The following is a 23538-nucleotide window of genomic DNA, read 5'->3' as shown; positions in this document are numbered from 1 at the left end:
GCTAACGAAACCCCTAATGTCAAATTAAATAAAATAAAATAATAAAATAACGCAATAAATGCACAAATAAATAAAATAACGTGGATGGTTCTATACAACGCTCTTCACAACTTAAATAACTGATCAGTTCACTACTTTCATTGAATTTGGGTGTTTAATTTTATAGCATTTGAAGAAGAAAAAAATCGATTAAAGAACACTGAAAAAAGGTGACAGAAATGTAGGGAAAAAAAACAAGCAAAACGGCCCAAAAAAACTGCAGAAAAAAATCAAATGGAAAAAGTGACAAAGAACTTCGGGAAAAGTGAGAAAACATCAAAAAAAATGTTGGAGAAAGCTTCAAAAACTTGTTCAAAACAACAACAAAAATGTCCCAAAAAATCGACAAAGAACTTCGGCAAAAGTGACAAAAGTGGCTTTAACTTTAAATTTTGACCCAGAAAAACTAAAAGTTGCATGGTCTACGGGAAGACAACATGAGAGTTAACACCCTCATTCCTAATCCTAATTAGGGGTGGGAAAAAATATTGCTACCGCAATGTATTGTTGTCCTTTGTGCGATATGAGAATTGATACGCTGGCACCAAATATATTATTAAAATATATTCTGATATGATATTGAAATAAATAAAATAAGGCACTCTGACTAGATTTCCCTGCTCCCAGTGTGGCTACTTCATGGCTCCTCGAGGTGGCGCTCAACACATGAATGAGGAACACTTGAACAGAAGTGAACTAGCTGAAGTGGAAGAGGTTTTAAACGGGATGGCGGACAGCAGTTTGAGGAAAATAACAGATGCCCCAGCCATGTTTAAGTCCAAAGTCTGGACCCATAGCTGCAGAAATGTGCTGTTTTCTATCAGTTTGGACTTGCAGTAAATAAAGAGAGAAAACCTGCACTTAACCTTTTCATAGGCGTTTGTATTCATTGTTAGACCGATATTGTGATGTATCATGATAGGATTATCTAGTAATATTTAGATTATGGCAGATAATGTGTATCATATCGTGAGGTACCCTGTACCAGGGGTGTAGCACAAAATTCTGGGCCCTGTAGAAAGGCATTCTCTATGGGCCCCTCCCCGCATCCACAGCTATTCATTCTAGCATCTTTTTGGACCCTCCTCACATGAGGGCCCTGGGTACACAGTCCCCTTTTTTCCCCCAAGTCCGACACCCCTGATTCCCACCCCTATTCCCAAAGGTATGAGTGAAGAGATTGAATTTGGTTGTTTCTAATGAATTTGTGGAAAGTGTCTTTTCACTTCCAAAAATGTTTGCATTTCAAATAAAAAAAATGAGATGTTTTCGTGTTTCTCTTGTTATTCTGACTTTGGTGCAATTACATTACTGTGCAATACCTGTATACTGTGCAATATCATTACTCTCATTGTCCAATATCTATACCTCATTGAATATGATCACCACTATTGGGCAATATTCAAATAATGTGCAGTAACCCACACTGCATATCACACTGTATATAAAACCATAGAAAACAGTTTAAAAACAGATCTCTGTCAGACAGATTAAGACTGTGAGGTTTTTTTTCTGGGGGAAAAAAAGAGGTGTTTGGCTTTGTTGGAGGCTGTCCAAAGAGCTAATAAAGTGTTTTGTGTCTGGATTAGTTTTTCTCAAGGGCAAAGCATCCAGTGGCGGCCAGCAGGCAGGCCTGCTCTGTGCTGTTTGTGCCGAAGATTTCATTTGGGAGCTAACACCATTTTGTGACAGCACACTGGCACCACGGAAAGACAGGGAGAGTGAGAGAGAGAAAAACAATGGAAAAGTTAAAAGGAAATGAATAACACCCTGAGGCGCTCCCCACACAACTAGCTTCTGATTTCTATTTGTTTCTCGATCTGGGCCTCCGCTGGGCCGCCCCGGCGCGTTGACCGACAACTGACATTAAAAATAAATGAAAGGAAGCATCACAACATTCCCATTCTTTCATCCCGGTGTGTGTACGTGTGTGTGGTGGCAAAGGTTGTGAAGCACACACACTTATGTTCAAAATATTTTCTATGCACAATTTCACCCGTCATGAACAACAAAGGCCAGAGTATTTGAATCTTTCCTCCAGTGAATTCCCAACACTGGTAGCATGTTTTCTTGCCTTGTTGCTTGGTGAGCTCATGCTTGGAATGAGGCGATACATAATTCACTTCATGTAACCAACTCCACCATGGCTCCCACTGCAGAGAGATGCTGCTGGGCCAACAGAGAGGATATGAGCTGGGTTTCTTATTTTTAATCAATTATTTATGTGACTTCTCATGAAATCCTCTCAGGAAAATAAATGTTTTATCAAACCGGTGACTCTTGACCAAGGTGCTGGATTTGGATTCCAGTAATTGTATGTTAGTTTTGCATGTACTTGCAATATGTCTATGTATACGGAAGGGTATTGCTGCCACGCCAAAAAATAAACCACCTGCCTGTCTGTCTCGCTCTCGTTTGTTTGTGGACACTAAAAACGTACCATATTACGTGAAAAGTTTATTGTTAAAACAAGTTGTTTTTTCACGTTTTAACAAGATATTTTCAGGTTATAACAAGATATTTTCTTGTATAACATAATATTTTCATGTTTTACAAGATATTTTCACGTTATAACAAGATATTTTCTTGTATAACACGATATTGTCATGTTTTAACAAGATTTTCATGTTTTAACAAGATATTTTTACATTATAATAAGTTATTTTCTTGTATAACAACGATATTTTCATGTTTTTACAAGATATTTTCACGTTATAACAAGATATTTTCTTGTATAACATAATATTTTCTTGTATAACACAATATTTTCGTGTATAACACGATATTTTCATGTTTTTACAAGATGTTTTCACGTTTTAACGAGATATTTTCAACTTATTACAACATACAAAAGTTTAACAAAAAAGTAATAAAGAAATAATTTCTTGTATTAGCCATGAGCCCTGTTCCCATTGGCTGGCCCAGCTGCTGATGGTGTAGTGGGGGTGGTTAGTGACAAGATAAAAGGAGCAAATGTCTCTTGTCCTGCTTACACACACAATTACACTCACCACCTGCCTGTCTGTCTCGCTCGCTCTCGTTTGTTTGTGGACACTAAAGAAGAGGAGAAGATCCACCATCTGAAACTCTCATTTGAAAATGTAAGTATGCACGCACATGCACACACAAACATGTCTAATCCTATTTAAGACAAGGTTAAGGGCTCTACTTCTCAACAAGGGAAAGACACATGCTGGTTAAACACACGTTGAATGACAAGGAACTAACCAGGAGCAATGTTCATACACTATGTTGTTGCATTTGAATATGCACTATGCCAGTAATTTGTATGTTAATATTGTTTTGCTAAATTCTAATTAATGTATTGTTGTAGTGCTGCAACAGCTTCATTCTACAATGTATGTCTTGTTCCAGTTTTGCACTTAACAAATAGGCTCATAAATGTTGCTGCATCTTTTCCTTAATCATTAATTTGTACCTCGATGTCGACAAGGTTTTATGAAAATGTCCTTTTGCACGTTGCATTACGAGAGAATGAGTTTATAACAGTCTATACAAGTAGACTTTAAACTCGTTTTAGATGTAGAAATGTTTTTTGCTATCCAGCTTTTCTAATCCTGCCAGTCCATAAAGTGAAAAGAAACTAACCTATGATAAGACTGGCTAAATGTAATTCTGTTGAGCCAGACTAGTTCATCTATGGTGATGCCTTTTTTGGAGTAATAATTATCAAACACACAGGTCCTCACTTGGCATCATTTTAGTTGTATTTATTTTCATGACAAAAACAATATGCAACACATACATGTGGCCGTTACCACGTTCAGTTATCAGTCGGCATCATGATGCAACTCTTTCCTACCAGCGAGATCAAAGGTTACGCACATTTTATGTAAGAAATCATTAAAAAGGTTGAGGTATGATGTGTTTGTTCTGTATTCCAGTGGTGCCATGGATGCAGCAGAGTTTCGACGCAGAGGGAAGGAGATGGTAGACTATATGGCCAACTACCTGGCGAACATCGAACAGCGGCCGGTCTACTCCGATGTGAAACCAGGGTATCTTCGTTCCCTGATCCCCACTGAAGCCCCACTGGAGCCTGAGAATTATGAAGATGTTATTAAAGATGTGGAGCGGGTCATAATGCCAGGGGTGAGCTTATATTTTTGTGGGTTTTTTGATGCACACAATGGCGTTGTAGATGTACAGTTTATCTTGTGCTCTTCTGACAGTGTAACTCATTCAGATAAGTGTAGAGAAAATTAGCTCAGCTTGGTGAAATAAGGCAACAACTTTGTATTTAAAACATTTATTGGTAACACTTTACTTGAAGGTATCTACATGAGTGACATGACACTGTCATGTCACTCATAACCCTAACCCTAACTTGTCATGACAAAAACCAAATGACACTTACTAAAAGAAGCATTATGTCATCAACGTTTATGACTTGTTTATAATGTTTATGACACGTTCATGACAGTGTCATGTCACTCTTATGTAGATACCTTCAAGTAAAGTGTAACTCATGTATTACTCTCTAGAAAAACACAACAATGACACAAACAATATGATAGCTGCATACACAGTGATGCTGCAGTGAAGGAATAGGAACAGAGACCTGAAGGTGAGGGACGTCAGGTTTATCCTGGAAATGTACTTCCGTTGATCCACACTACTCAAAAGTGATGTATAAGTCAGTACACAGTACTGAAAAAAGCATGCTCTGAGAATTCGATCGCATTGTGTAAACAGGTTTGCCTTCCCCGTGAGTTATGTAGACAACGAACGGAAAGCATGTGTGGCACGGGACTTCATGGTGCATTCACGTGCACCTTGTAAACTCTGAGAAACTCAAACTGCTGTTGTAAACCCTTCTGCCATCAGTGCTGGGAAAATATTATAAATATTTTAATCAAAAATTGATTCGAATCATGATCTCAAAATCTAAAGCCAAATTGAATCGTGGATTTTGAGAATTGTGACATCCCTATTTTAAAGTATTGCATGTTTTCTGTTTTTCCAGGTCACCCACTGGCACAGCCCATACTTTTATGCCTACTTTCCAACTGCTAGCTCTTACCCTGCCATGTTGGCCGACATGTTGTGTGGAGCCATTGGCGGAATGGGATTCACCTGGGTAACAAACACTTTGCTGTGTCTCTGTATCTGACTCTGTACTTTATTTATTTATACACAAACACAAAACTTTTGAGATTTGTATTTTGGGTATGTGTTTCCAGGCTTCCAACCCAGTCATTACAGAGCTGGAGATAGTGATGTTAGATTGGCTGGGGAAGATGCTGAAGCTGCCTGAGCATTTTATAGCCGGGACTCATGGCCAAGGAGGAGGTGTAATTCAGGTAGGTGTCTTTGTGTCTTTATGCCTCCCCGCAGGCAGTCCAAGGAGTCAAAGCCATATCTGCTAACATGTATACTCTTGCATGGTTTGAAACATTTGTAAAGCCAATTTTATACTTATATGAACTAGGACTCACAACTGAGTGCCCCTAAACCATATTAATCAGCTGTTGATATAATAAGTAACTGTTTACTTTATTTACAACATCAGTTCATCCATGGTGAAGTCTTTTTTGGATTGGTGATACATTCATAAACATGCAGGTCCTCACTTGGTTTTATTTTAATTTTTTTATTTTAAATGTGGGGGTGACAAAGATCAGAGATATCAGTTGGCAACATACTGTACATGTAAAGCTGGTTAATGATAAGTGATCAACTCATTCCTACCAGTGAGATCAAAGGTTACGCTCGGGTGTGTGCGGGTGTGTGCATGTGTTCGTCTTTATTACATAATGGGGTCCGCAATCTGATAGCACAGTCTGTGTGTGTGTGTGTGTGTGTGTGTGTTTGTGTGTGTGTGTGTGTGTGTGTGTGTGTGTGTGTGTTTGTTTGCAAAAGGTTTGTGTGTAACTGTATGCAGGGCCTAAAGTTAACTTTTTTGGCGACCAGCCACTGTGGCAGTTGGATTTTAAAATCCACTACCCACACAGGCTTTTTACCAGCCAATATTTTTGCCTCATAAAGATGAAATACAGGAAATGCACAAGAATCACTCATGAACTTGTTAAGAATACACATTTAAGTGCTGTCAAGTTATTAATTAAATCAATACTGCACTATATAAAACAATATAATAGAACTATAAAACAATATTGCGCAGCAGTACATTTGTTCTGTACTGCTGTCGTAAATCAGCCACTCACAAGAATAGACCATGCAGTTTCTGAACCATGCAGTTTCTGAACCATGGTTTGAGTCATGTCTACATAAGTTCACAAGATCAGCCTTCTGTAACAAATCAGAGTTGCTTGCTTCCTGAAATACTCCATGTATTTGATTTTTTTGCTTTTGTAAATACAGGTCATACAAGTCTTGTATAAAGTACTTGAAAGCAATACTTGAGTAAAAGTGTCTTGCAAGAAAATGAACTTGGTAGAAGTTAGAGTCGCCTTTTAGGATATTACTTGAGTAAACGTCTTGAAATATCTGGTATTTACTGTATGAAACTTAATGTTCTGATATTATATTAACTTTATTATTAGAAGTAAAAGTAAAAACCTTTGATTATGAACTTAATTGTGGCTTCCTTAAGGAGTAATGAAGATGCTTAGGAGAAATGCAGTGGAGTAAAAGTATTCATTTTATTTAGGAAATGTAATGTAAAACATTACAACAAACAAAACAAGCCATGCTCTGCAAAAGATGAAAACAGATATTTCAAACCTTGACATGTGTTTTTAAAACCTTTTTCCATCACCTCTGGCTCAGTCTGTCACTCAGCACTAGTCTCGCATTGCCAGACCTTTATTCGGTAGGTATAGCTCTGGCTACATTGTTTATCTATTTGAATGCCTTTATTGTCATTGTACTTTACAATACAGCAAAATTAGGAGTGCTTCTCCACTGGGTGCATACAATAAATACAATAAGTAATCCTTACAGGACATAGTAAAAGTAAAAGTTTTCAGAAATATAAATAACAAAGTAAAGTACAGATACCTGAACATTTTATTTAAGTACAGTAACAAAGTATTTGCAATTAGTTACATTACAAGACTGATACAGGCAACATTCAAGTTTGGTTTGAATCCACAACAGTGGAGAGGCATTGCTTTACAAGTTTCCTCTTATTCTCCAACAGAGCACAGCCAGTGAGGCAACCCTGATGTCAGTGCTTGCTGCCCGCTGTAAAGCAATCCAACAAGTCCAGGCTTCCAACCCCGGACAATCAGAGGCTGAAATCCTCCCCAAACTGGTGGCGTATACCTCAGAGCAAGTGAGAACAAAAAGATACTTGTTTTCAATTGTATGTACATGTATGTCCTATTTAATGCAGAACTTTACCCACATTTCTGACTAGGGATGTAACGGTATGAAAATGTAACCTCACGGTTATAGTGACCAATCGCGGTATTTTTAAAATTGTGTTCAATATGTTCAGAAAGCACTGATAGGCCTACACAAGCTGAAATAGTTTCAAAAAGTGTAAGTGTTTATTATATTACAAAAATATAGGCAAAACTTTATCAAAAGTGCAACTTTTAACATCAAAGGAACAAGGGTTCAGCATGTAAACAGTTTATTTGTCAGGAACACTTCCAGCATTCTTATAATAACCAAAATATGCCCATGCTTCAGACTTAGTCCTCTTAGAGTGCTGACAAATGTCCTGAGTGCTGTCATGTCCTCCTTCCGCCATGATTCCAACTTCAAGAAACGTATGTTTAGGCAACACAGTGCGCCTGCGCGGCAACTTCAGGAGACTCGGATAAAGCTGGGAAGGATTAAACACAGGGTTTACATACCGTGGTAATCCACCGTGATAATGATATTTTAAATGAAAACGGTAATTGTTATCGTCAACATTTTTATTGTGGTTTACCGTTACACCGGTAATCGTTACATCCCTATTACTGACTTCACACATCCAGTTTTATTATTTACTATTTTCAGATATTACTTAACTATTTTAGTTAAAAAAAGGCATTCAAGGTACCTAGGCGAGGTTGTTATCTGCAAATATGTTGACTTGTGTAGACGGTCTTACCCAACAACTTGGCCATGTGAACTCAGATCATTAAAGGTAACATCAGCAACAGTGAAATAGTTTTCCAGTAATTTAGTGAGACAGAGGCTTTAGGTCTGATCAGGTTTAATACCAACCTGACTCTGTGATTAGGTTAGGGAGTCTCCTGAGGGTCACACAGACCTTTACAGGGAGAGCAGTGTATTTTGTTTCTACTTAAGAACACCGTTCTAATATATCCGGGTGTACATGTAATCTATTGTAGATGATCAGAAATATATCATTGATCATTGAATCTCTGAGGTCGGTGCAGGCTCTTATTTTCCACCAGTAGTTTTTTTTATTTTTATAAAAGAGTACATTTGCTAAAAATTTGACAAAAAAGTCCTGACCGTAGTTTAATCGTGTTTGACATTAAAATGACATTTTATGGTTTAAGGCTTGATAAGGTTTGACATGAACACTATCCCATCCTAACTAACAAATTCTAACAAATAATTTCACCATATAAAATCATTCAATATTCATGAATGTGAAATTAGCCATTAAGATTGATCTTCTTACTGAAAGCGGGAGGCGATTTAATCCTGCAATCTAACAATTTGCTTAAATTGATTTTCTCAGAAATGTTGCATATATTTCCTCCTAAGGCTCATTGCTCAGTGGAGAGGGCTTCTCTGATTGGAGGAGTGCTGATGAGGAAGGTTCCTACAGATGACAACTATGCTGTCGGAGGGGGCATGTTTAAGAAGATGCTGGAGGAGGACAAAGCAGCTGGACTCATCCCTTTCTATGTAAGAACAAAAAGCATCTATCCATCAAACCATCACAGTGGTAACACACATAGACAGACACATACATGTCCAACATTAGATATTGTACATTTTTCCAGTGAGTTACACGCATCTGTCATTAATTGCTATGTATGTACATTTTATACAACCACCTACACGACCGCTCACTGAGTTAACAGCTACAATGATACAACATGTGTGATGCCGCTGTGCACACCCCGAGGCTTCTGCTGAAGGATAACATTGTTAGTGCTGAACCTAATGCATGTCTATCTGGTTAGGGACAATACTTCCTGTCTCAGCTGGACCCACAGATCACAATCTGTGAACAATATTCAGGAGGCTGCAATAGTCCTGCAGTTCTGAATAGTCTGTGTATCGAAAGTGATATCCAGATCTAAGTTTGAATAAAAAATGACATCTGTGTCTGCTTGTATAAAAGCAATATGTTACATGAGCTGCAATGACTGTGAATTTAAAACTGTCATTGTTGTGAGAGTGAAAATAGAAAATGGCATGGGTTACAAAGCACTTCAGTGTGTTAGTAATTTGTCTGTCTTTCAGTTGTGTGCGACCCTTGGCACGACACCCTCATGTGGTTTTGATCACATCACCGAGCTGGGGCCCATATGTGAGTCTTCTGTCGCATCAACACACACTAGATATTTATATATATTTTGTTTTACAACAGGAAAAGGATTGTAAAGCTCTGTTGGCTTTATTAGCTGTACAACAAACACTTTGTTCTCATATTATATGTTATGCTGATGATATCCTGTTGTATGTCGATTTTAAGCCTGATGAGACTGAGATAAACTGACTGTTTTGCACAATTGTCTGACGGCTATTAAGGACTGGATGGCAAATAACTTTTTACAACTCAATGCAGATAAGACTTAGGTCTGTTGTATCACAGTCTGAGCAAGAGATGATCATTCACGGTTTTATACAGTATCATCTCGGCTAGACTACTACGATTCCTTTTTCACATGCTTCAGCATATCATCCCTGGAGCATCTACAACTGATCATCATCAACAAGATTCATTTTAAGGTTTTTATACTGACATATGGAGCCTTGAAAAGATCAGGCTTTGTGACCTTGTCTGTAAAAGGTGTTATTTTATTATTATTTAGGAAGGACTAGGATGCTAGGAAGGGAAATCCAAATCAAGAGGGAGTCAGGGAGTATGAAAGAAACTGCAATGTCCTGCAACCAAGTATTCCACTTGAGTGTGTGTGATTGAGAAACAACAAACAAAAAAGAATGCATTCAGTCAGTTTTCCAAATATCCAGTATTAACTTCCTTCAGTATTCAGCTTTAACGATTCTTCAATTATACCCAGCAAAAAATAACTTCAATTAATGGATTAATGTGTTAGTATTTGAAATTCATGCATCATAGTTTTAAATCTTGATTGACAAAAGTATTTATTTTACAGATGTTAACCTCTATGTTTCTTGTCTGTTCTAGGTAATAAGGAAAATATGTGGATGCACATTGATGCAGCGTATGCAGGGAGTGCATTCATATGTCCAGAATTTAGGCCTTTGTTGAATGGCATTGAGGTGTGTACAAATATGCACGTTCATAAAGTGCATGAACACTAGAACATGGTAGGATTTCAACCTTGATCGTGGTGGTCAAAAACCTGAAGTGTGCATCCACCTGCATGGATACATGTTGCTGGTGAACGACAAGACAACCCATAGTCATAACGTTCATCTAACAGTTGTTAGATGTAACATAACATTTCTCAAGAGCAATTTTAACAACAATAACAAAATAACACAGCCAAAATTGTTGTTTAGAATATGTGTAGGATGGTAAGGCTATTTTATTCACTTTAAACATCAGATGAAGTGATTATTTTCTCTAATACAGATGATGCTGAGTCATTAATAAATTAATCAAGACAAAAAAATGATGATAACGAATGTATTTTTTCCATGAGTCCGCTATGATTATAATCATGACCTAGATTGTTTAATTGCTTGTCGGAGAGTAAGTCACCCACTACAACTAACACAGCGTTTTGTGTGTGAACTGATATCAGGCTAATATTGTAGATCTCTCTTTGTGCTTCAAAAAATGCCTGTTTTTTCTTTTCCCTGTCATTTTATCTGGCCAACAACACAAAGCGATAGTTGTTTAGATGTGAGTTAGGTTCCTACAGTAGGTTCACCAAGCGGTCATATTATAATTATTAAATTATCTTGCATCTTCCACATAAAAATGACATTTCGTCTGGGACAGAAAAGTATTTTACAAAAGACAGCCCACAGTCAGATGAGAACAAATTAGGAAAGGGTTGTCTCTCTTTGAATAAACCCTGCCAGGAAATGGTTATTTTCCTTAAGCTCTGCAAGATGTCGGCTGGATGTTCCTCTTTTCTATTTCTAATAAATTGTGCCTACTTGTGTTCAGATAATTTTGTTGGTGAAAAGGTTGTTTCTGCATCAGTAATGCTAAATACATTTGTATTATTGTGAGTGTTTTGGTCGACACATTTTTGTGGTGCTTATGTTACATGAAAAATGAACTCCTATGACTAATTGTTATTTCATTTCACTCCGGGCTTATATCTTCCTAAAAATATCCAGCAGTACAATATATGCAGACCTTTCAGAAAGCCACTGATATTTAATAAAATCATGAATTGATGAATTGTCATGTTTTTCAATGCATCAATGCGTCTTGATAACTGTTTTTTTTTGTTCTTGTTTCTTTTAAAGTTTGCAGACTCTTTCAACTTCAACCCACACAAATGGCTTTTAACCAACTTTGACTGCTCCACAATGTGGTAAGTTATGCATGTTAATATACTGTGTGACACAAAGACCTGTTTAACAAAAGGAGAGTTAGTCTATCAATGTTTTTGATCAACTATCCTGACTAAACTTTGACATAAACCAGCCTGTGATCCACTCAACATCGTCTGATCTTAACTATTAGTCAAAATATTTCATAATTTCTGCTTTTTTTAAACTAAAAAATTAAGGATAAAATGTCATGTAAATTAGGTTGATTGACCATGAATTTAAAATAAAAAAAATGTTGAAGAAAGTGACAAAAACAGCAACAAAAAGTGGCTACAAAATTAATTTTCAATTTTGACCCGGAAAGGACAAGTTTATGGTTGACGGGAAGACAACACAAAGATTAAAACTGATATCCATCTACACGTCAATCATTTGCATGATAAATAGAACTACGCCTCCCATCTGCCCCTTCTGTCAGCAGCAAACAAAACAAGCCATGCTCTGCAAAAGATGAAAACAGATATTTCAAACCTTGACATGTGTTTTTAAAACCTTTTTCCATCACCTCTGGCTCAGTCTGTCACTCAGCACTAGTCTCGCATTGCCAGACCTTTCTCGGTAGGTATAGCTCTGGCTACACTGTTTATCTATTTGAATGCTTTTATTGTCATTGTACTTTACAATACAGCAAAATTAGGAGCGCTACTCCACTGGGTGCATACAATAAATACAATAAATAATCCTTACAGGACATATAAAACAGAATAAAAACAGTAAAAGAGCAATGATCAGATAAATGCAAGTATCGAAGTGCAGGAGTTAACAGTGAGTGACTGGGTTTGTCTAACTACATTTGTTTAGAGAAACTATTGCATTTGGGAAGAAGCTATTTTTAAATCTGGTGATGCTGGATTGTATAGACCTATAACGCCTATCAGAGGGTAACAATTGAAACAGATGGTGGCCAGGATGAGTATGTCCTTGATGATGTTCTTGGCTCTCGAGAGAGCGCGGCTGAGTGCAATATCTGACAGGGAGGGGAGGGGGCAACCAATCATTTCTGCAATCTTGATAATTCTCTGCAGAGCCTTTTTGTCTGCAGCGGAAACATTCAACAAACCACACAGAGATGCAGTATGAAAGGATGCTCTCAATGGTGGGTCTGTAAAAGGACACCAGCAGCATCGCATTCATGTTGTTTTTCCTGAGTATCCTCAGGAAGTGAAGACGCTGCTGTGCTATTCGGGGATAGGGAGAAAAACTGGGCTTTAAACCAGAGTCACTGCTGAAATGATACCTGTTGCCATTGAGATATCTTCCTGTTTTAGTCTTCTGGCACATGCATAACTATTACTGTGTCAGATACTTTATCAAAACATGCATTTTTCTATATTTGTCACAGTTTATGGTTACAATTTATTATCAGTACAGTTTTGTTATAACCTTTTCATCAGGGCTGCGCAATTAAACAACTTTTGATCGTGATTTTGATTTCCCAACGATCACAAAAATACAATGTAATCAAGATTATTTTGCACGTTATATTTTGCAAGTAAACTCTTATTTTGTCTTGTGTTCTGAAGGGAAATTCAAAAAGGTTCAACTGGAAACGTATTAAGGGAAATGTCATAGTTCAAGGTGTTTTACACCGTGTGAATCTAAAAGATTTTTTTGCATTATTAAATAGTCCCGTAAAGATTATGTTGCTGCTTGTCAACACCTATCAACAGGGTGAAGAAGAGAGACGACATCATTGGAGTCTTCAAGCACAGTGATCAACCGTTCTACCTGAAACACGAACACCAGGAGTCAGGTATTTGAATCAGTGATCCCGGATCAGGGTGGGTGAACCTGGGGTCTACTGCTTATCATGACAACAATGTTAAACTGTTGTGATGTTGTTTACTGTTCACATTGTGAGGAAGGTGGTTAGTGTGCCAATATCCACACACTTCCCGTTCAACAATAACTGCTGAAGCCTCGTATCAACGTCTTAAAGGGGAACTATGCAGATTTTTTAGCTTAATTTACCTTAACTGAACAGCTTCGGAGTCATTGGAATGGTTATATGACTTTTTTTCGGGTTGGAATGGTGGTCGTCTTGCTCCCCCCTATAGCGCCTGTGAGCGGAAAAACCACCCTTGCAACTTTCGGCCGGCGAGCCAGCGGCCTCAGCGTTAGGAAATATTGCGTGATATCAGGTCTCGCGATGTAACGAATTGCTTCACGGCACTGCACACATACAGGAACCGGCTAGATAGATACTTTATTGGTCCCCAAGGGGAAATTCAAGGTCCCAGTAGCTTAGCTAGCTATAAGAACAAGGTAGCGATGGAGTTTTTCACACTATCGTCATGGCTGAGCCGGCAAAAAAGAAGCAGAAAGCTAGGAAAGCATTGTCGGAGGAACAGAGAGGAAACGGCAGACTGACCGAGAGAGGAGTCAGACACAAGTAAACATAGGAGCTGCCAAATATCTATTCTGAAGCTGTAGGGGGGGCTCTATAGAGAAACCTGCCAGCAAAAAGCGAAATTGCCAAAACTGCTTAGCGCCCCTTTAAAATGTAATGTAGTGTGTAGTCTAAACAAGATGATTACAGGCATGAAGATGACTGTGTGACAACCAGACAGGTGTGTGTTTTTCTATGTTGGTGACTTTTAGACCTTAACCCTCCTGTTGTCCTTGGGTCAAATTTGACCCATTTTCAAAAAGTTTCTATATCAGAAATTCGGGTTTCTTTCAACCAAATTGTCAAAAAAAATAATGTGGATTGTTCCATACAAAGCTCTTCACAAGTAAATAAACGATAAGTTCACTACATTCATTGAATTTGGGTGTTTAATTAAATTTTAAAGCATTTGAAAAATTTAATTGAAAGAAATTGTTAAAAGAACGTTAAAAAAAGTGACCAAAATGTCGGAAAAAGCTTCAAAAACGTGGGGAAAAAAACCCAACAAAAATGTAAAATAAAGGGCAGAAAAAAATCGATAAAAACATCTGAAACAGTGACAAAATATGTCGTAAAAGCTTCGAAAACGCCCGGAAAGTGACAAACGTCAAAAAAAGTGACAAAAACATCAGGAAAAGCATCAAAAGTGTTGAAAAAAAGACAACCAAAACGTTTTTGACGTAGTTTTCGACGTTTTTGAAAAATTTTGACTCCGAAAAACCAAAAGTTGCATGGTCAACAAAAGTTAGGGCTAGTTTCTTCTCTCCTCTGTGACAGTAAACTGAATATCTTTGAGTTGTGGACAAAACAACACATTTGAGGACGTCATGTTGAGCTTTGGGAAACACTGATCGACATTTTTCCCCATTTTCAACTAATCGATTCATCGAGAAAATAATCCACAGATTAATCGACAATGGAAATAATCTTTACTTGTAGCCTTAAATGGAAGGCAATCCCAAATACATCAGCAACCTTAAAGGAGAAATTGCTTTCGTTTTTGTACGATAATTTATCAGATCTGACGAGAAGGCACACTGACCCTAAAATAGTTTGAAAAAGCGGAATTAACAATATTAGCGTGTCATGTTTAATGTTAATGTAATGATTTCTGAACAGTTTTTTTCTTTCAACAGGACTGGTCACAGATTATAGGGTAAGATGAATCATCATTCATTTTAATTTTTTAAATTCTGGTTAGCATAAAACTCCAAAAGGTTAAAGCTACAACCACTCCTCTCGTCTGCAGAATTGGCAGATTCCACACGGAAGAAGATTTCGCTCACTTAAGCTGTGGTTTGTCTTCCGTATGTATGGAATCCAAGGCCTGCAGGCTCATATACGCAAGGTAGGAGACACATTACAAGACAACCGCTTAAGTTATATAGCAGTTTAGTGTTTTATTTGGTGTTAAAAGTCTGATGGAAGGTAGGAGACCAACTGCATGAGCCACTATGTATCTTTGCCCTTAAATTCCTGGTTAAAATTCAAATAATTTCTCTCTGATAGAGTTCATTTAAAGGTCCCATATTGTAAAAAGTGAGACATCCATGTCTTTTTTGATTATGAAGCAGGTCGAGGTTATGCATAAATTCTGTGAAAGTATCAAAATCCTCAATCCACAGAGAAATGCTCACAGCCCGTATTCAGAAATTGGGCCTTTAAACAAGCCGTCCGGACTTCTGTACGGTTGTGATGTCACAACTATACTACATACATGTATAGGTAGAAAGTGCCGCTACAGTGCCGTAACAGTCAATCCCCGGCTGCAATGCAGAGACGCAGAGTATACAGATGCCAAAGACCCAGAAACGCTGACCAATCAGAGCAGACTGGGCTTCTTCAGGAGGGGAGGCTTAAAGAGACAGGCGCTCCAACAGAGCATTTCAGGGTGAATACAGGTATATTCAGACAGACAGTATGAGAAGTTTTTTTTTTTTTTTTTTAACATTAAAGCATGCAAACATGTTCTAGTAGAAACACAAAACACTAGTATGAACCTGAAAATGAGCATGATATGGGACCTTTAAAGTCAGTTCATAGGTATTGTTGATCCATGACTTTTTCAATAGTATTTATTTATTTCTCTAACCAGTGCTTAATGTTGCTGAGTGGTGTTTGTAGGCATGCACTGGTTTTAAAACACTACATTACAAGACAAAGCTAAAGTTATTTATCAGAATAGTGTTTAATTTGGTGCTTAAAGTCTTTGTCGTTTGTCCAGAGAAGAGTGAGGTATTGGTTTACAATTTTGGGAAAATGGAGAATTATTCCACAAACATGTGTGTTAGCCTTTGAAAAACCACCCATTTGTGGGGCTCTCTGGTAGTTCACCTGGTAGCACCATGTACCACGGCACAATCAGAATCAGAAATACTTTAATAATCCCAGGGGTCCCAGATGATTTCGCCCTCCTCAGATCCACTACGAGCTCCTTCGTTTTTGTCACATTGAGCTGCAGATGGTTCAGCTCACTCCAAGTGACAAAGTTGCCCACAACAGTCCTGTATTCATTCTCATCACCCTTTTCTATGCAGCCCACTATTGCTGAGTCATCAGAAAACTTCTGAAGGTGGCAGGACTCAATAGCAATAGTTGAAGTCCGAGGTGAAGAGGGTGAAGAGGAAGGGAGAGAGGACAGTCCCCTGTGGAGCCCCAGTGTTGCTGACCTCCCTGTCAGACACACAGTTCTTTAGGCGTACATACTGTGGTCTGCCCGTCAGGTAATCAACAATCCAGGACACGATGGGGTCCTCCACCTGCATCGCACTCATCTTCTCACCCAGTAGAGCCGGACGGATGGTGTTGAAAGCACTGAAGAAGTCAAAGAACATGACTCTCACAGTGCTCGCAGGCTTGTCCAGATGAGTGTAGACTCTGTTCAACTGCAGCTGCCACATGTTCAATTCCGACCCATGGACCTTTGTTGCGTGTCATTCCCCCTCTCTCTCCCACTTTCCTGTCTTAATATTTCTTATCAAATTAGACAATAAAAGCCCAAAAAGAAATCTTAAAAAAAAACAGAAAAAAAAAAACAGCAGTTTGCTATTAGCAATATCAGTGTGGTAATCCTGTTGTGTTATTAACTTAATCCAATTCCATTTTGTTATAAATGGCTAAAGGATTAGCACATTGCTGACAGTAGTGAGCATTCTGGCTTCCTCTTTTGTTTCTGGAAAAAACAAACTTCTGATGATCGCATATGCCTGGTCTTTATGGCAAATGCCATCCCCTTTCTCCCTCCCATGCCTCATCCCAACTTATCCTCCATACCACTAAAGTCCCTTCACTGCCCTCATCTTTGCCTCTATTAGCATATCCTTTTCATCATATGTCTGGTTTGCATCTTCTTTTTATTGCAACATTTTCCTACATTTCTTCTCCAATGCCCATCCTCCATAGCCTGGTCCTACCAGACTCTGGTACATTAGCCTGGTCCTACTAGACTCTGGTACATTAGCCTGGTCCTACCAGACTCTGGTCCATTAGCCTGGTCCTACCAGACTCTGGTACATTTCATTTGTAAAGAGAGTCTGGCCACTGACCATTGACACTCGTCAATTGAGAGTGTTATCTTCCTTGAAGGCGGGTACTCTGTTGAAGTTTAAAACTATTGGATCTGCCCAGAGCCACTCAGAATCTGCCATAACCAATCGCTAACGTTTGGTCGTGACGTCGGCTTAGCATCGCTAGCCTTAGCCAACTCCTTCACCACTAACAGAGCGAGCTGGAAAATCAAACTGTTCCCGAACCCTGTGGGGAGGAGGGCCACAACATCATGGCCACCAACACAACTCAGCAAAGATTGTTCTTGCTCGGGCTTTAACTTCTGGATATTCAGCAGCGTTGCCACAACGGACCGAACGGCTTCGCTCGCATCTTTCTCCATCGCCATTACTGAACTACAACTCAAACTAGCGCACGACCTCAACATCATCATTCTCAGGCACTCCCTCTGTTCGCTGATTGGACCGCCAAAGATTTGGGTGGAGAAAACCCAATAAAATACCACAAACCCAGACAGTGTACTGAAGGAAAATGAAAATTGAGCGGAAGTAATTAGGAGGGCGGAGCCAGGCCACATCCTCCAAACCCATGCCCATCCTTTCCCCCTCTCTTTCTCCATGCTTCACCCCCCCCTTCACCCTGAGCCTGTTTTTGGTTTACTCTCTATTTTTAATTGAAACAGTTTGAACAGTGTTTTTGGTCCTTTTCAGACAATATGTCCAAATGGAAATGGACGCATGTGATGAAGTGATTTCCTATTTCCTAGCAAAGAAAAAACACATTTAAATTCTACTTTGTCTTTTGCAGCAAGTGGCCCTGGCCAAAGAGTTTGAGAGTCTGGTACGAGCAGACAAGAGGTTTGAGATCTGTGCCGAGGTCATCATGGGACTGGTCTGCTTCAGGCTCAAGGTAACCACATCCAATGTTATAGAACTATGATTACTTGATAAATCCAGTGTGGTCTTTTTACGAAATTCCAATAACCAGTCAAATTAGCACATCAATCCCAACAAAGGGAGCCACAACCAATCCAGATCAAGGTTAGTAAACACAAAGCCAGCCATAAATAAACAGTGAAAAAGGATTTTTAGTATCTAAAATTGAATAAAACAAAAACATAAAACAAACTGAAACTACATAATTAGGCCAAAGAAACCCACCAGAAAAATGAAATCAACATAAAACAAAATAAAAACATAATAATGTAAACTTAAACATGGACCCAAATCATTTTGTTTTGTTTTTTACAGAACGAGAACAGACTTAACATTGGTACTCCAGGAGATGGCTCTATGCCTACAATTACTTCCTATCAGACACAAAAGCAGTGCAGAGATTAAACATCAAATATCCTTGCTATTTCTACAGTTCTCCAACTATCCATCCAACTATCTCTGCACTGCTTTTGTGTCTGATAGGAAGTAATTGTAGGCATAGAGCCATCCAGCCGGGCTTGTGTTTACTAACCCTGATCTGGATTGGGTGGGGCTCCCTCCATTGGGATTGATATGCTAATTGGGGATGATTGACTCCACCTGTGCAGTATTGGTTGTATAATTAAACCCACCTGTGTGTGTGTGGAGTATTGTTTGCATTTGCCTGTGCACACGCTGCACAAAACAAGTATTTGAATAGGTAGAAAAAAAGGATATAAAAATAAACACCCACACCTGCCCATATAAGGGCAATGAATATATGTAACCTATAGTATACGTATAGTGTCTAGTAGGCAAGACCAAAATCCTGGCTTTTGTGGATCCAAACAACGTGAGCTTTATTTCGTCTTTGCCCCCTCCTCTCAGGGCTCCAATCAGCTGACTGAGCTCCTGCTCAAAAGGATCACCGAGAGCAGAGAGATCCACCTGGTGCCCTGCCATCTCTCCGGCCGCTTTGTCCTGCGCTTCGCCATCTGCGCACGCACTACCGACTCAAGACACATCCAACAGGCATGGCGGCACATCACGCAGCTGACCTTTGAGATCTTGCAGGAGCCCAATCATTAACCAGAAGGCTAGAAAGAGGCTGTCCACTCTGATGCTAAAAATGAGGTGCCAAAGTTAAGGCTGAGATTCTAAGGCTACATTTACTTTGCTACGTTTTGGTTTTAAAAACAAATATGTTTTACGTCTCGTATTCACACTCCTCTGGCACTTCAGAGCCTCTAAACTGGAGACATTTGGAAACACTTCTGACCCGTTTTGGTTTGGAATCTGCGGGGTTGTGTTGCAGTCTCAAAGGCCACAAACAGAGACCTTTGGCAGCACCGACACTGACGCCATCGTTTCTCTTCCTGATTGGGTCATGATGTCTCGTTCTCTGAGACTAAGCTATTAACGTTACCATGGCAACTACCAGTAAACGAGAATGTTGATGAGATATTTTGGGTTGGGCGTGTTAGTTTAAAGGTGCCATGGCATGAAAATGTCACTTTATGAGGTTTTTTAACATTAATATGAGTTCCCCCAGCCTGCCTATGGTCCTCCAGTGGCTAGAAATGGTGATAGGTGTAAACCGAGCCCTGGGTATCCTGCTCTGCCTTTGAGAAAATGAAAGCTCAGATGGGCCGATCTGGAATCTTCCCTTTATGACATCATAAGGGGAAAGGTTACCTCCCCTTTCTCTGCTTTGCCCACCCAGATAATTTGGCCCGCCCATGAGAGAGAGAGAGACATCATGGCTTGCAAATGAGCGAAGCATGGCAGTTGGTCAAGGCCACACCCCCACTCTCCACCTTGCCCCCCCCTCTCTCCTCCTCAATAGCATTTAAAGCTACAGACACAGAAATGGCACATCCTAAGGAAAGCTCATTGTGGGACTGGCTCTATTGGCTGTATTTCTGCACCAAGGCTGAATTTAGGGAAAGAGACTTCAGATACAGTATTAGGGGACCACTAAGGTCTATATAAAAGAGACTTCAGATACAGTATTAGGGGACCACTAAGGTCTATATAAAAGAGACTTCAGATACAGTATTAGGGGACCACTAAGGTCTATATAAAAGAGACTTCAGATACAGTATTAGGGGACCACTAAGGTCTATATAAAAGAGACTTCAGATACAGTATTAGGGGACCACTAAGGTCTATATAAAAGCATTCAAAAATCAGCATGTCATAGGACCTTTAAAAGGAGATTAGTTGTTCTACTGGAGCTAAAAACACTTGTTTGCACGGAGATCGCTTTTGGCCCGCTTAGAAACCAAAACGTAGCAATGTAAAGTAAATGTAGCCTAAGATTCAGATTCTAATGTTGCGGATGTAAAATGTCATAAAGGGAATGGGCAATGACTTCACAGCCAAGTTATCCAGTTCAATAAGCAGTGGTCATTCATTTTACTGCTTTTGCAAATTAATGTATGTGAAAATAACTCTTTTTCATTAACCCAAATGTGTGTAAAGGGAAAAAATGCAGGTTCCAAATGTTACATTTTCTGTCTGCAACTTTTCCCTCAATTTACTTCGCTTTTTATCTCTCACTGTTTAATAATTGTGTTCTTGTCCTCATCATAATGCAGCGCTTCTGTGTCTTCTATGTAAATGGGGTGATTTTTTTTAAAGTCTGCAATGAAGTTGTTGCACATTGTGTGTGTGTGTGTGTGTGTGTGTGTGAATTCATTTTTGGGTCTGTGGGTGCTCATATAGAAACAGCTTTTTTATGTTAAGAAGAAATGGAAATGGATGAGTTGTAACAGTGAGAGAAAGGTTACTTTATCACATTACTACTGTTGTTTGGCTACATATTTTATGGATGGCTTCATAGAGCCTGCGGAGTTAAATAATATATAATAATAATAATAATTATAATAATAATAATAATAACATTGCTCCTATTATTCAGGTAAACCCCTTTTTATAAGTGTATTCATTTATTCATGACCTCATTAGAAAAAGATTCATATATATTCATCATATATTTTTATGCACATGGCCAGTATTTCCCAAAACCATAGCACAAGACAATCATTCTTTCACTGTAAGTCAGTTGGATGAGAATAAAATGATGCTACTTTGGGGGGTACATAGGCCCACGATTTGTTTCTTTACTGAGCTTATTCCCAAACATTAGAGTTATACTTAGAATTTAATTTATAAGTGAGACAGATTTACCATAATCATTATTAGACTTAAGACTTTAATTACACATTATGTTTCTGCATTCAGACAGAAATAAATGATCAAATGGGTAGATGCTGCAAACATTAAATATTCTCCGACGGTCAAACCCAGATTTGATGCTGAAAAGGTCATTCCATTTTAGCTTTGTGCGTACCAGTTATGGTATCCTTCACACTCTCCACATTAGTCTATACTGTATGTTTGCCTTGAGATCGAAGACAGATTCGCATGATTAACACATGTAATTAAAACAAGACTAGTGTGCTGCCTCTTGTCCACATCCGCAATCATATATCGGTCATTTCATGTCACTGTGGTTTCTGTCATGTCTCGTCCCTGTGTCAAGTTTTTGTTTTTAGTTTGTTTCATGTTTCTGCTTAGTTTTCTGTTTCCTGTTTTATTTTGTAGTCTCTGTTTCTCCCATGTCATGTCTTGTTTTACTTCCTGCCTTGTGTGTGTTCCCACCTTTCTGATTGTCTGCCCTGCCCTGGTCACCTGTCCCTTGTTTCACCCTCGTTACCTTGTGTATTTAGTCTCTGTGTTGTCTTTGTCTGTTGTCAGATCATTGTACTGTTTTTTTTTTTAAAGATTATTTTTTGGGGCTTTTCCCTTTATTAGATAGTGACAGTGGATAGACAGGAAAGGGGGAGAGAGATGGCGGAATGACACGTAGCAAAGGGCAGCTGCGCTGCAGCAAAGGACTCAGCCTACATGGGGCACACGCTCTTACTGGGTGAGCTAGAGGCCGCCCCGATCATTGTATTGTTTCTGAGAGTTTGTAGTCGACCCCCTTTGTCTCGGTGTTCCAGTTTTTTTTGTGATTACTGGTCTTTCGGATTCCTCTACATTTTGGAACTATTTTGCCTGCTGTCTTCAGGGCTCTTTTTGTCGTTTTGCTTTTTATTTTATTAAATCCTCAAGCTCACCACTGCCCTGCTGTCTCTGCATTTCTGGGTCTTCCATTTCCCTAAACCTGACAGTTTCATCACCAAACGTTATTGTTAATTCATATGATTGTGTCAAAGTATTGCTGATCAAGGTACTTTCTCTCTGGCTTGGCTGTGTGCTACATGCAATGGTATGGGTTTAATACAGTCTTTATTGTTTTAATAAAGTCTACTGTCATCTGCATGGTGTGTGAATGTCTCTTTAATATTCTTCATTAAAGGTTTACAATACATCAGGGTCACGACAAAAAAAATGAATAGGGGTGCTGTGGTCTAACCAATGGGCTATAGCAACGCGTTCTCATAAACGGGTTTGTATGATATCGTATGCAAATGTATGCACACCAATTTGTATGATAATCTACGACTGGTCACATGACTCCGGCTCCAGGGTAGCCGTTGTAATTGAGTTTAGCCGACAAAAGGTGACTGTGAGCCGGGGACAGAGCACCGCCAGATGACGGTTCAGTCAGGGGCCGAGTCAGTTGAGTTTTAGTCGATACCCACGACGTTCCACTTCCTGGGATTGCTCTGGTGCCGCCGGAAATTCCGCCGGATGTCCCTCTTTTTTCGGCCAGATGTCCCTTACGTTGGTGTTCTAAACTCCGGTGGATTTCTGAGGACTATGGTTAACTTCTCCTCAGATCTCTGCAGGGTAAATCTAGACAGCTAGCTAGACTTTCCAATTTTGAGTTTTCTGTTGCACGACTAAAAACAACTTTTTAACGTACACGTTCCACCAAAACAAGTTCCTTCCCGAGGATATTTTGCAGCGGCACCGTTGCTCTGTCCGGCGCTTAGCACCACCCAAGACAATTATGATTGGTTTAAAGAAATGCCAATGAACCAAAGCACATTTTTCTCCCATCCCGAAATGCTGTGTGGACTAGTCAGACCCTTTATTCGCAGCGCT

At 39.1% G+C, this 23538-nt stretch overlaps 1 protein-coding gene across 1 annotated transcript; it reads left to right on the top strand.

Moving 5' to 3' along the window:
* Positions 1-3045: 3045 nt before the first annotated feature.
* LOC144528043 (aromatic-L-amino-acid decarboxylase-like) lies at positions 3046-22809 on the top strand. The gene is made up of 14 exons (XM_078266449.1): positions 3046-3140; positions 3945-4152; positions 5027-5140; positions 5244-5363; positions 7166-7300; positions 8701-8844; positions 9409-9475; positions 10319-10413; positions 11581-11648; positions 13338-13420; positions 15193-15212; positions 15306-15404; positions 18371-18472; positions 19366-22809. The coding sequence occupies exons 2-14, from the start codon at positions 3952-3954 to the stop codon at positions 19564-19566; spliced, it is 1449 nt and encodes a 482-aa protein (XP_078122575.1). The 5' UTR covers positions 3046-3140; positions 3945-3951; the 3' UTR covers positions 19567-22809.
* The last annotated feature ends 729 nt before the right edge of the window (positions 22810-23538 follow it).

This window comes from Sander vitreus, chromosome 13 (genome assembly GCF_031162955.1).
Source record: "Sander vitreus isolate 19-12246 chromosome 13, sanVit1, whole genome shotgun sequence".
NCBI classification, from domain to species: Eukaryota; Metazoa; Chordata; class Actinopteri; order Perciformes; family Percidae; genus Sander; species Sander vitreus.
The sequence above is the reverse complement of the archived record's forward strand: the minus strand, read 5'-3'. Positions and strand labels throughout refer to the sequence as shown.

Bases quoted from the DNA above. Each gene is read 5' to 3' on its own strand.
- LOC144528043 (XM_078266449.1), top strand. From the start codon at position 3,952: ATGGATGCAGCAGAGTTTCGACGCAGAGGGAAGGAGATGGTAGACTAT. The intron at 7,301-8,700 runs GTGAGAACAAAA...TTTCCTCCTAAG, and splicing joins TGGCGTATACCTCAGAGCAA to GCTCATTGCTCAGTGGAGAG. The intron at 15,405-18,370 runs GTAGGAGACACA...TGTCTTTTGCAG, and splicing joins TGCAGGCTCATATACGCAAG to CAAGTGGCCCTGGCCAAAGA.